At 36.9% G+C, this 12,272-nt stretch overlaps 1 protein-coding gene across 15 annotated transcripts in view; it reads right to left on the bottom strand.

Moving 5' to 3' along the window:
* The window catches only part of AFDN (afadin, adherens junction formation factor), a 116,260-nt gene that overhangs the window by 41,776 nt on the left and 62,212 nt on the right, over positions 1-12,272 (bottom strand). For 8 of the 15 annotated variants that reach the window (XR_004549498.1, XM_034061087.1, XM_034061093.1 and 5 more), the window contains exons 13-20: positions 12,103-12,164; positions 10,997-11,202; positions 6,919-6,939; positions 6,034-6,179; positions 3,747-3,841; positions 1,522-1,787; positions 877-1,020; positions 190-388 (exon numbers count right to left, since the gene is read on the bottom strand). Coding sequence is in view for 14 of the 15 variants with exons in the window: in XM_034061087.1 (XP_033916978.1) it covers positions 190-388; positions 877-1,020; positions 1,522-1,787; positions 3,747-3,841; positions 6,034-6,179; positions 6,919-6,939; positions 10,997-11,202; positions 12,103-12,164 (1,139 nt within the window). In the remaining variant the exon portion in view is untranslated. The remainder of the gene's footprint in view (positions 1-189; positions 389-876; positions 1,021-1,521; positions 1,788-3,746; positions 3,842-6,033; positions 6,180-6,918; positions 6,940-10,996; positions 11,203-12,102; positions 12,165-12,272) is intronic. The other 7 variants (XM_034061091.1, XM_034061094.1, XM_034061092.1 and 4 more) reach the window with 1 other exon arrangement.

Genomic DNA, 12,272 nt, shown 5'->3' with positions numbered 1-12,272 from the left:
GGGTAAGAAATTAAAAATCCTGCATACTTTCTATGGGTTGCAAAAATAAGCAATTGAAGAGCACAGTATAAAAAGATTGAAACATACATACATACATAAAGTGGTTTACATTTAACTAGAATGTATTCTGCAATCTGTGTTCACTACACTAAAAAAAGGAGATCATTATAAAACAACACAAGAACTAACCTCTCTGACAAAGCGGATCTAAAAATTCTTGTAAACCACTTGGAACATTTCTGACAACATCACAGGAATAGCCATCTTCTGGTAAAAGAAAAGGTAGCTGTAAGTCAGGATCCTCTTCCAGTTGGACTTCTCGGCCATCACTGCGAGCAAGTTCATCAGCTGTATTTTCTGCAACAGTTACTACATTCTCTATCAATTCCTGGATAGAAGACAGAAAGACATCATTACCATTAAGGGATAATTTTCAAATCCTAATCTTAAGAAAATAGTAAGACTGCAAGAAAAAGGAATTCTGGCAATAAATTATCAGATATAGAACTTCTTTAGCTCTACTATGTATAGTCAGAATGCCATATTGCTCTATTTGATTAAATCACAAATTTTGTAGTTAGAGAATATAACAGAAGCATTACTTCATTTTCAAAATCTGTGGTGCATTTTTTACTGAATTATGAAAGCTATATTTAAAAATATGTAACACGCATGTGCAGAGGTGGAATCACAGCAGCTTTAAAGTTCTGATGTTCTGTTGAATGCATATAGACTTCTGTTAAGTCTAAATAAAAGAAAAGAAACAGACAACTTGTGTAAACCAGGACTTTCAGTTCCACCATGACACACATATCCACAGAAGGCCAATGGCTCAGGTATGTTAAAACATTACAGTAAGTGATAGAAGAGACTTACTGTTGGGATGAGTGGTTCATCTGGAGCACAGTGGTAATTCTGCAACAAAGCTTGTAGCTGCAGAGAATTCAGCTTAAAGCAAGTGCTGTTAATATTCGGAACATCCGCGTGTGAATATTTGTCCATAGTAAGCAATGTGGTTGCCTGGGGAGAAGGAAAAGCAGTCACAGGAGACAAATCCAAACCAGAATGAAATCCTAAGTCTTGTTTTCGAATATTCTTTAGGTTAGAGATAAGACAAATTAAGAAGCCAGATTTGTAACAGAAGCTACATAAATATCCCCAAAACAATCACTAAATATACCTGCTGTACATGAAAGATGAATTAATAGGAAACCTATCCTAAATGAGGCATATCAGTTTTTCATCTGTTCTTCTTGTCCCTGTCGGCAGAATTATCCCTCAGTCATACAAACAAATTGAACAGCATGTTGGCTAAAATCATTATTAATTTCACTTGTAACTTAAAATATTTATTATGCTGAAAGCACATTTTATGTCTTTGCATGCTATCGTAATGTTACAAATGTTACACATAAACTACACTTGTCCTCATGCTATTCTCTAGAGACACAAAATATACAAATGTTCTCTCTGAATATACAATCATGTGGGAGGTGTTAAATCAGCAATACACATACTCACCTGCACTATTCTGCTCAGGTGGCAATCGGCAGCCAATTCTAAACCCTGTTTTTCTGCCCAGGCTTCAATGTGGCCCAACTGCTGACGAACAATAGCTCCCCAGTAATGTGAACATAACCCTGAATCTGGTGCCGTAACTAATCTGTTAAAAAGCCACATGTTGATGAAGTGAAACAACTGGGAGAAGAGCTGTATGGTCAGAGCAGCATTCACTCTACATCGTCGCAACAGTGACATAGCTCCAGTTAATGTATGCAGCACATCATCTATGGAGATAGAATGAAAAGTAAACCACATTCACAGACTGCAATGTACAACTGGTGCAGGCTCTAAAAAACATAATACAAAGACACCCACATCAGGTTGATGAATGCTAGGTGGAACCTACATGTATTTAAGTCATACAGACTTTCAAAAATAAATTTATTGCTCAATGGCTTTCAAGATTCAGCAACATTAAACTGACAGCTGAAATACATTTTTTAAATCCTGATATTAAAGAAAATTCTTCTGGAGAACTATTTAGTAGGCAAGTGCTTCATTGGTTGTATCTGACACTTATGTCCTCACTTGAGTAAACTCATCTTTCTGCTATTTTTAATAACAAATGAAAAACTTTATATTCTACTGTTTCAAATTTATACCTCAATTATTCCATAGCTCCGGCTGGTGCTGGGGAGCCTAAACTGGATGCCTAAACTGCAGTCTCATAAATGCTGAATCCAGTTGAGAATCAAACCATACTCAAAAATTTCAGCAGAAACTTGCATTGCATGATACCTTCTGTTTACATGTTAAGGTTTTTAAAAACATTATTTCCTTTTGTCCATTAGTTCACTGCAATACTATATCACAAGCAAGAGTGACTTCTTATTAACTTCACCAAGAGCAAACATCTTTATATGCTTCCTGGAGGAAGTGGAGTATTTAAGTCAATACTTCTATCTGAAATCTCTTCAAGAGAACACCAAAGTAATTTCCTTCAAAATGAAACACAGGATTCTACTTGAAAAGCAGTACCTGTATGTTCCAAGACAGAAATATATAAAGCAGTTCATAAATGTCTGAAATGATGATCATCTGCCTCTATTCCAATATCAGTTTGTTACTTTTTCAGGGTCTGTGTCCCAGAAAGTACTCTCTTTCAAAGTACAGGGCATTAAAAAACTTAAGAGTACATCTTTATATTCTTCCTTCAGTGTTCAGTACAGGGAAAACCAAGTGCAGAAAGCTTAACATTCAAAAGACCAAGACGTACATATGAATTTTGTATAAATACTCTTCACAGTTGACTGTACTTAATAGCTCTGCAGATCATCTTTACTTCAATTATTCAGAATGTCACTATTTTATTCACTTTTTCTAATGTTTTATCCCCAGTTAATCCCTCCAAACTTGAGTATTTTTTACATTTTCCATTTTCTTCTTTAGTCATCAGGCTACAAAATGTAGGAGGCTTTCACACTTTCCCCATTAAAAGAACACTATGGGGTCCTGTCTCGGGGGCCTGCACGTGAATGCGTTCAGTGTGGAAAACAGAAAGGGGCATTAGAAGTCTGAGCACCTGCTACTGAGTTGGGATTACAGATATAGTGGGATAGCACACATGACCACAGTGCTGTCATGGACAGGAACAGCCCAGGTAGGCTGACACTGCTGTGAAGCACCATCATAATTAAAGTATCATGGCAAGGATCCTTGGCAGGAACCTACGAGGCCAGTCATCTTAACCTTAGTACTTAGGAGGTACTTTGTCAGATTCTCCCATAGCATCTTTACAGTGAAACTGCTGAAACCAACACAAAAATTGCAACATCGGGAATTCCATTTATAGATAGCTACAGTATTTTCTATGTGAGGGTTAGTCAAACGTTGGAACAGGTTACTAAGAGATGTTGTGGCAGCTTCATCCATCAGTGGAGATTCAAAAGTAAACCAGGTAATACTCCGAACAACCTGATCCAGTTGCACCTGCCTTGAGCAAGATGCTGCATTACACGACCTGCAGATGTTACCCTTCATACTATGTTATTCCATGATTTTAAAACTCGATAGACATCACTTGAATGCTACTTCTGTCCTTTCTTATCATCCACAAAAAACTGATCTGAACAGTTCTCAGGGGGTAGGGAAACTTTTAAAAGTCATATCACTGTTAAGAAAAAAATCAAATTCTTTTTCTTTTTGAATTAGAAGATAAACAAGGAAAGATCAAGCAGTCTAACCTATTTTAGGCCTCTGAGGATTATTCTCTTCTGGATCATCAAGGAATGCTGGCATGTAGTTATTAAGCTCTGACTGCAGACAATGAACCAGGTACCTGGAAGGAAAAGTTAACAAAAGAAAAGGACATTTTAAAATCCTTTATGTACTTGTTATGAATGTTTCTGAAGAAAAGAGATCTATTAAGTTACAAGAAGGCTGAAATTGCAGTGTTTGGTATGTGACTACAGGGAACCAAACAATACTTTTTAAAAAGCCAGGGAGACCATACCCTTCTTAAAAATGCTGGAAAAAGGTAGTCAGGGAGCAAACAAAGTAAATGCAGTATGGCTACCACACTTGTAAGTGAAGGTCATACACTGCATATGAGAGATGTGATCAGGCCATAATTTGGTTCTGCAAGATTGGGATTTTTTTTTAACAGAAATACACATTTCTCTGTTGTAAAATCTACCAAGACTAATACTCACAAAATTGAAAAAAATCCTATTCTGAACCAATGTACAGAACCTGAAACAGCCCTAGTGTTTTCTGTAAACAATTTTGTTTCTTGCATTTCTCTTACCTTAAGAGTGAAACGAAATGCCTGGTTTAGTATTCTAGTAAACATTTTTAACAGCATTTTTGATAATTCATTTATACATTTACTGGTGAGAACTGAAACTAAAAGGAAATCAAACTGTACTAACATTAACATGAAATTTTTCATGGCTTTCTACAACTCCCTTTTCATTGGTAAGAGTTTTAATGAAATATCTTCCATTAGAAAACAAAAGCCATTACATTTTCAACCAATTCTTGTATGCCAGCAGTTACCATTAAACAACATTTTCACAGCAGAATCCTTTCATGTTTCTGTTTTGCTTTTTTATTTGCCTTCTAAATATGTATTCCATAGTTCTCCAAAAGTTTAATACATCCATTTGGACTCTGTCATGTTTAGTGCACTTAGGGGAGAATTCATGCCGCTAACATTCAGAAATACGCTTCCGCATCCAGCCTGCTCATAACGTACAGGGAAAAAACAGTACATTTCTTCTACCCTCAGCAATGCTCTGTCATCAGTGACTATCTAAAAAAAACTGAAGTAGCCAAGAGTTTTTTCAACACGCAAATCTAAAACACTGATCTATGGCAAAAAGGCATGGTTTCATTTACACTAATTTAGAGGTGCTATAGAAGTGGAAAGACCTGTCAAAATAGCTACTTGCTATACCCTATCTGCCCATAATCCACCAAGAGAGGGGGGAAGTCTGTGGGAGTACATACAAACTGGTCTGGTGCATCTTTGAAACCTTTCGGAATTTCAGAAAGCAATTATAAGGTTTCACATACTGCATATTGCTCTTTAGAGCAATACAGTCCCCCTTAAAAAACTAAGCAATTAAACCATGTTTAGGTCTCCCAAGCCTTTCATGGTATAAGATTATATGCTGTTATTACAAACATATGAAAAGACTGTATTTAAAAAAAAGGCATCGTGCAGAGTGAAGAAAGGGTGGGTATAAGTAATCCAAGATATACTGTGACTTCTCTGTACGTTAGTTTCACACAAATTTCCTGAGAAATACTTGTTCAATTGTCACTTGGGAAAATAAATAATCTAAATATGAACGAAAAATAAGCCCTTTTTTGTTGCTTAGTGCTGTGCTCTCTACATGTCATTATCTTTGTTTGAGGACCCTTTTGCTCATTGGACTTCCTTTCCATTGGATGCTTCATTCAATTTTTCTTTTAATAAGTATTGTAACTGCCTGAATTGATGATTTTACAAGCTAAAACCTGTCCTTACATTTTTAAGGAAAAAACTGCAAAAAAATCACTGTGCAAATTGCTATTTATGCAAATTATGAAACTGGATGTATAATTAGTAGCCCTTGAAGTAAGCAAGGTTCATTAGAAGCCCATAATATTTAACCCTATGTATATATATATGAACAGGAAAGATAACCTTTCCTCACATCTCCATAAAAAAACTTATATTAAAAGAAAGCAATCAACATAAACTACACTTAAATGACATTTCCCTAAATTTTCACTGGCAGCCTCAACTAGCACAAGAACAGCTAACAGGTAAAACTCCTTGCGTAGCCCAGTGATCCATATTCATAAAGCAAAGTATGTCTGAAGAAGGAAGTCTGGCCTCTTTCAGAAGTCCTCCTCTCAGCTATTTAATAATATACAAATGACATTATTGCTATACCCAAAATTCAGCAAAGATGTAAAAATATTCTAAAACCCAAAGAAACACAGAATATGTTACGTGAAACAAATGTTTGATAGCCTTACTTGAATGCCATTTGAACCAAGTGTGCTAAAACATCTTGTGCATCGACAGTAATTCGGCTAAGATCTCTGTCTTGCTTTATGAAATTCAATAATTCAGATGCATTTGCCATCCAAAAGGCAAGTGCCCCAGCAATATTCTTCTGTTTCTGTAAGTAGAAAGAAACAAGAAATAATACAGGGAAATGGTTTTCTGATAAAGCACGGCAGCTTATAAAGGCTCCAAAAGATAGACCAGTACCTTTGCCCATTTCACCAAACATATCCCAGATACCAGATATTTGCAAAATGTTTATATGCAATATAGCAATTGTTGTAACTGATTAAGTCCAATTTTAACACATCCATGGATCATACGAAATTCTGTTAAATTGTCAATAGCCACATCAATAAAGTCACTGCATAAGCACCTGGTTACAAAGTGCTAAGAGCTTAGCGGAATGCAGTATCTGGTAATCTGTGCACTGTTAAGCGCATATTCACTACTGCCCACTGCCACTCTGATACTGCGCTCACTGGCTTTGATACCAGGTGATTCAGTATCAAGTACTGATCTATCTCACCATCTCCCGACCACAAATGCCAGGCCAGGCAACCTCAGATGAAATCCAAAGAATAGGAACCACAAACAACAAAAAGAAAATAAAGGGAAGAAAAAGAACTTTGGTCATTTCATATCCACATTGAGTGCGTTAAGCAGAAATTATGGAATGCCGTAAAAGTTGCAAAGTCAAAAAAGGATTTTAGTACTGCATGTTCCAGTTGCTGAATGAGTGTTATGAACTGTTCAAGTCCAGCTGTTTGAGTATTGTATTTTGATATGGAAGCAGCATGAGAAACTGAGCTAAGCCAACATAGCTAGGATCAGTTCCCAGCAATATATCCTACCTGATCAACCTGGTCTACCTCCTGGAGTAAAACGGACGAAGGAAATCAAACAGAATAGAAGAAAGAAACTTGTGAACAATCATGATAGCTTTAGAAATCAAACACTAAATATGAAGGTACAACACTTATGTTCACAGTTACACACAGATGCATTAATCAGTAGCTACGATGCAACTGAGCCCCTTTTAAAAAATTAATTACTTAAACAGGACTAGTAGCACAACAGCTAAGAACTGAAGTGCCCACGTTACATTTAATTCCAGGAATGCCATGTACCAGCTGACATCCCAGAATAGGTGGCTATTAGCTCAGTGTGCCACAGAAACCCCACAAAACTGTTTGTGGACAGCAGAGTAACTAGCCATCCAAGTAGCAGATCCAGATGAAGACAGTGTACAAACACACACAGGTGAACAGAAAATCCCCACCAGAAAAAAAACAAACAAACCCACAAAAAAACCAAAACAAACAAACAAAAACATAACACACCTAGGACAGATTTAATACATGACTTTTGAATTAAAAAAGCAACAAAAGAGTCAAATGAATTACCACACTAAGCTTCTTAAATGCTGGTACAGACCTTATACTGAGCAATCAAAAACATAAAACCACAAACAAAACCAACACCTAATCACCATATATGTCTGGCTGATTACTTGAAACTGAGCTCCTAATTCATTTTGGCTTTCTACTCAGACCACTCCCCCCCACCAGCAACACAGAAGCTCACTGCTGAACCCAGGACACAGGTAACAATTTGAGGTGCTCTGGGCCCCTCAGTTCGAGAAGGACAGGGACTTGCTTGAGAGTCCAGCTTAGAGCCACAAAGATGATTAAAGGAGTGGAACACCTCCCTTATGAGGAGAGGCTGAGGGAGCTGGGTCTCTTTAGCTTGGAGAAGAGGAGACTGAGGGGTGACCTCATCAGTTTACAGATATGTAAAGGGTGGGTGTCAGGATGATGGAGCTAGGCTTTTTTCAGTGATATCCAGTGATAGGACAAGGGGCAATGGGTGTAAACTGGAGCATAGGAGGTTCCACGTTAACATCAGGAAGAACTTCTTTACTGTAAGAGTGACAGAGCACTGGAACAGTTGGCCAGGGGGGTTGTGGAGTCTCCTACGTTGGAGATACTCAAGGCCCGCCTGGAAAAGTCCCTGTGTGATGTACTCTAGGTTACCCTGCTCTTGCAGGGGGTTGGACTAGATGATCTTTCAAGGTCTCTTCCAACCCTTGGGATTCTGGCATTCTGTGCATTTGAGGATTTTAGTTAGAGATCGAAAACCAAACCAAATTGCCACTGCTTTTGTTTCTTTCCCCTTTCCAACTAAAGTGTTTTGAACTGACTGAAGATGTGCCATCAGAGAACAAAAGGAGATGCTCCTTCGAGCAACACATTAAAATTTTCAGAGGATCAGAAATTATTTGCAGGTGGAGAGGGTTGGGGGAAAAATAAAAATCAGGATTAAAAAAAAAAAGGCTTTTTTATATGATGATGTTTACATTCCCAGATTTTCACTGAAAGCACTGAACTTTCTCACAGATCTCTCCAATTTTATCCCTATCTCATATGAAGTCTTTTATGTTATTTGCATACACTAATGCAAAGACTACTGAAAATCACAGATTTAATTTGTCAGCAAGTACATCTTGAGTAACTTCAGAAAGTCTCCTTATAATTTAAGCAGGCAAAATTAGGATCTAAATTTATTTAACTCCCACAGTACAGCACAAATAGTGCACCTTCCCCCTACTTCTGTCTCAGCTTGCCTCCCTGTCTTTGTCTTTCACACCTTTAAGACTCTTTTCAGTGCAGGCATGCTTTACAGTCAAGACACTGTTACACAGTGAGGGTTAAGGTGGCAATTTAACTGTGACAGCCATCAAGATAACCACTCATTCTACAACTCAGATGAAGTAATTTGACTTAATTTACCTAGTACTGTTTATACACTTACTAAGACAAGTCCAAGCTAATTATTTTTTTTCCTGGTCAAGCTTTAGAACCAAAGCATTTCTTCGTCTCCAGCCCATTAACATTCAAATTCACTGAAGTTCCACTCTTTTATCAAGTTTGTTTGTTTCCCCCTCTCCTCCTATTGCTTCAGCATGACATCTGAAAGAACCTCCTGCCAATTTTCTTCAATCTCCAACTCTCCTTAGTTCATTTCTTTCAACTAGGTAACATCTTTCACAAACCACAAATACAGCTACCACTTCCGTAAGTTATAGGTTGGAGACAAGATTCAAACTACAGAGTTGCAATACTGTAAAAATGGCCTTTCACAAAAGACAGTCCAGAAAAACACTTGGTTTTGACAGCCTGGGAATGCTATTAAGAGGATTATATAAAATACACTTGCTTGCAACAACCACAAAGCTGGACTTGATTTGGGAAGCCCTTCTCGGTGCCGTAAATGAATGTTTTCACAAGATAATCTATTTTCTGTCTTTGATTTGTTTCATGCTTATCCATTTTAGTTCAACATAAAGAATGCATTACTTTATCTTTGCTTTCTCATTGTTCCCATCTTTGTCATCCCAAGTCTTTTTGAGGTTATTGTTACTGGTTACATTAGTTATATAAATTGAGTGACTGGTTCATCCTTGTCAATTTCGGATTCTATTTGACGCCTCCCCTTTCATTGTTTAATTTCCATCCACCCAATTACATTGTTTATGTTCAGGCTCTTTGCATTTCATCTTCTCCACTACCGCCACAGTCTAATCTCTGACTTATCAAACTCTCTCTTCCACAGCCAGATTTTTTACTTTTTTTTAATAGCAGAATCTGAATAATTAACTTTTGATACCATTTTGATATTGTCAAGCATCCATCCACCATGGCATCAGGACTCAAAGCAATGTACTAGTCCTTTACTTCAGACTGAAACCACCTTTCAACCTCTCATCAGCTTCAGAATGCACATGAAAGACTAATATCTGTTTCCTTAATGTATCTTCAACACTAACATTTTCTCCCACTCTTTCTTGGGAAAAGTGGGAGCCTGTTATAACTGTTTACAAAGCTAATTGTAATATTCTCCCTGCTGAAAACTCTTTCCAAATCCTAAATAAAAGCTAAACAGTTGTGGTCTGCTGTGACTTTGATGCCACTGTCATTTGTTTACTTTCCTCTTCTTCCTTAATCAACCTGGTGTGTAATACTTGCATCATATATTCTCTAGAGCAGGACTGATGTGTCTGTTATGCTTGCTCAGTGCCTAGCACAACAGGGTCCTTGCTCTGTATGGGCTACTATGGCAGGATTTTTGCAACATACGCATGTGTCTTAAGTAAATATAGAAATATATTTAAATTTTTCCTCTCAGAAAAATCTGTAGAGAAAGAAGTTACAATAATTAATTAACTAGTGAGGATACCTGCACTAGCACCCTTTTTTCAGGAAGTCACCATTACGTTTTATCAAGTTACACACTTGCAAGGTTATTGTCTTAATTTTGCAGACAACCCAGTGGATCTTATCCTTCATTCCTACAGAAAACTGAACTCCCCCTGTGCTTCCGTAGAAGTCTTGCATATATGACAGCAATAGCATCAGACTACATATAAGACACTGGAACATCTGAGAACTTACGTTTCTCTTTACAAGGCAATTGTGTTAGCTTGGTGCAGAAAGTAGTTTTATTACGAGTGTTTATTACCATTTTTGTGGTTAAAGAAGTTGTAAAAGTAATGGGATCAAAACTAAAAAGTCATGTTTCTTTTTAATAAGTTCACTTCAAGCATCAATCAGTAAAAACAACTGCTATCTGTACAATATTCTTTAATAAGCCACCCAACATGTTTTACAAGAGCTCTCTTACCTTTTACAGAACAGAAGAGTAACTTCCTGTCAGAGAATGTATCTTCAGAGCAACAGCTTGTCCCTAACCTCCCACACTACTCAGGAGAGGGTTTCTTACCACTGACATCATTCATTGACACAAAAGCAAACCTTCACATGGGCATTCAATACAGGTATTGGTCTGACTCTCACCAAAAGTTGGTTAAACACTAAAAAAAAGACTAACATGTATTTAATTCCCTTCACATGTTTTTGCAGAGAAACTCACCTGTATAACTCCTTCCATCATGTTCACCATCTTGTTGACTATTGCAATGACTTTATGAGTACGCTCAGCAGGAGTGATGTCAGGTCTGTACTGGCTTGACAATACATACCGACATGTCATATATAAAACATATGTAGGTGACAGCTTAAAATGAACTGTCGAGCTATTTGTGTAATTTATAATGGCAGATAAAAAGGCATCTTCAGCTGCAGAGAAAGAGAAAAAGAAAACCCTGCATGTCATAAAGGCAAAGACAGAAACCAGAAACCATTCTATAACTTGGGGAATAGAGGAATTCTTTGGGGGAGGGGCAACTTACAGGAATTTGAACTCTATAAATTTCCAACTGTATACTACAGTTCCTTAGGCACACTAACAAAACATTTCTATATAAAGTTAGAAAACCTGATCATCAGGAAACATTTCTGTACTATTTCCTATTTCTTTGCTGAAAGTCTGCATCTTCAAGTGGAACAGGAAAATGGAAGATTTCTCTTGTCAATTCTCTTCCTATAAAGCTCCCATATTAAAGGGAATTTTATACTAATAAAACATTATCTTTGCTTGCTCACAAATCTATTTTCAAATATTTGAATATTTCAAATATTTGAATTCTGGACAATCTCTGGCATGGTATTTTCCTACTAGATCTGAGACCTTAAAAACCTGGAGACCAAGATAACTTAAAACAAACAAACAAACACAACAAAACTAAATGAAAATTTAAACCAAATCAGATTTTATATAAAGGGGATTTTTGGCCAAGATGCAATCTATTATCCAAGCCATGGAGAACTATATAGAAGAGAATGAATTCCATGTAGTGTTCAGAAGGTAGGACTAACAATTTTTTCCACAGTTAAATTTGTATCTGAAGATAAGAGTTGAAATGAAATTAGAATTAGATATGCATGAACTTGCCTCAATACCTGAAATGTCTGTTCACTTTCCCCAACAAAATAAATTACATTGCTGGATTAGCTATCATCTATTCAATCATTACTCTTTTCAATATTTGTTATGCTTAATTTTTCAAACTGAATGAAATACTACACTATAGAAAAACGCGTTAATAGGTTAGCTTTGTAACTTCACAGTTTACTCACAGCTTTCCCTGAATTCAATACTGGCAGGTAGTATCAGTTCTGGTCCGTGGGTATCCTGAGATCTAGAGAAAGATGACAAAAACTGAAACAAACAATCCACATGGGTAGTATTAATTCCACTGTAAAATGACAGATTTCTCCAAATACACTGGTTCCAAACACTGACACAA

This window comes from Melopsittacus undulatus, chromosome 3 (genome assembly GCF_012275295.1).
Source record: "Melopsittacus undulatus isolate bMelUnd1 chromosome 3, bMelUnd1.mat.Z, whole genome shotgun sequence".
Taxonomy (NCBI): Eukaryota; Metazoa; Chordata; class Aves; order Psittaciformes; family Psittaculidae; genus Melopsittacus; species Melopsittacus undulatus.
Note: the sequence above shows the minus strand (reverse complement) of the source record. Positions and strands in the feature narration are given on the sequence as shown.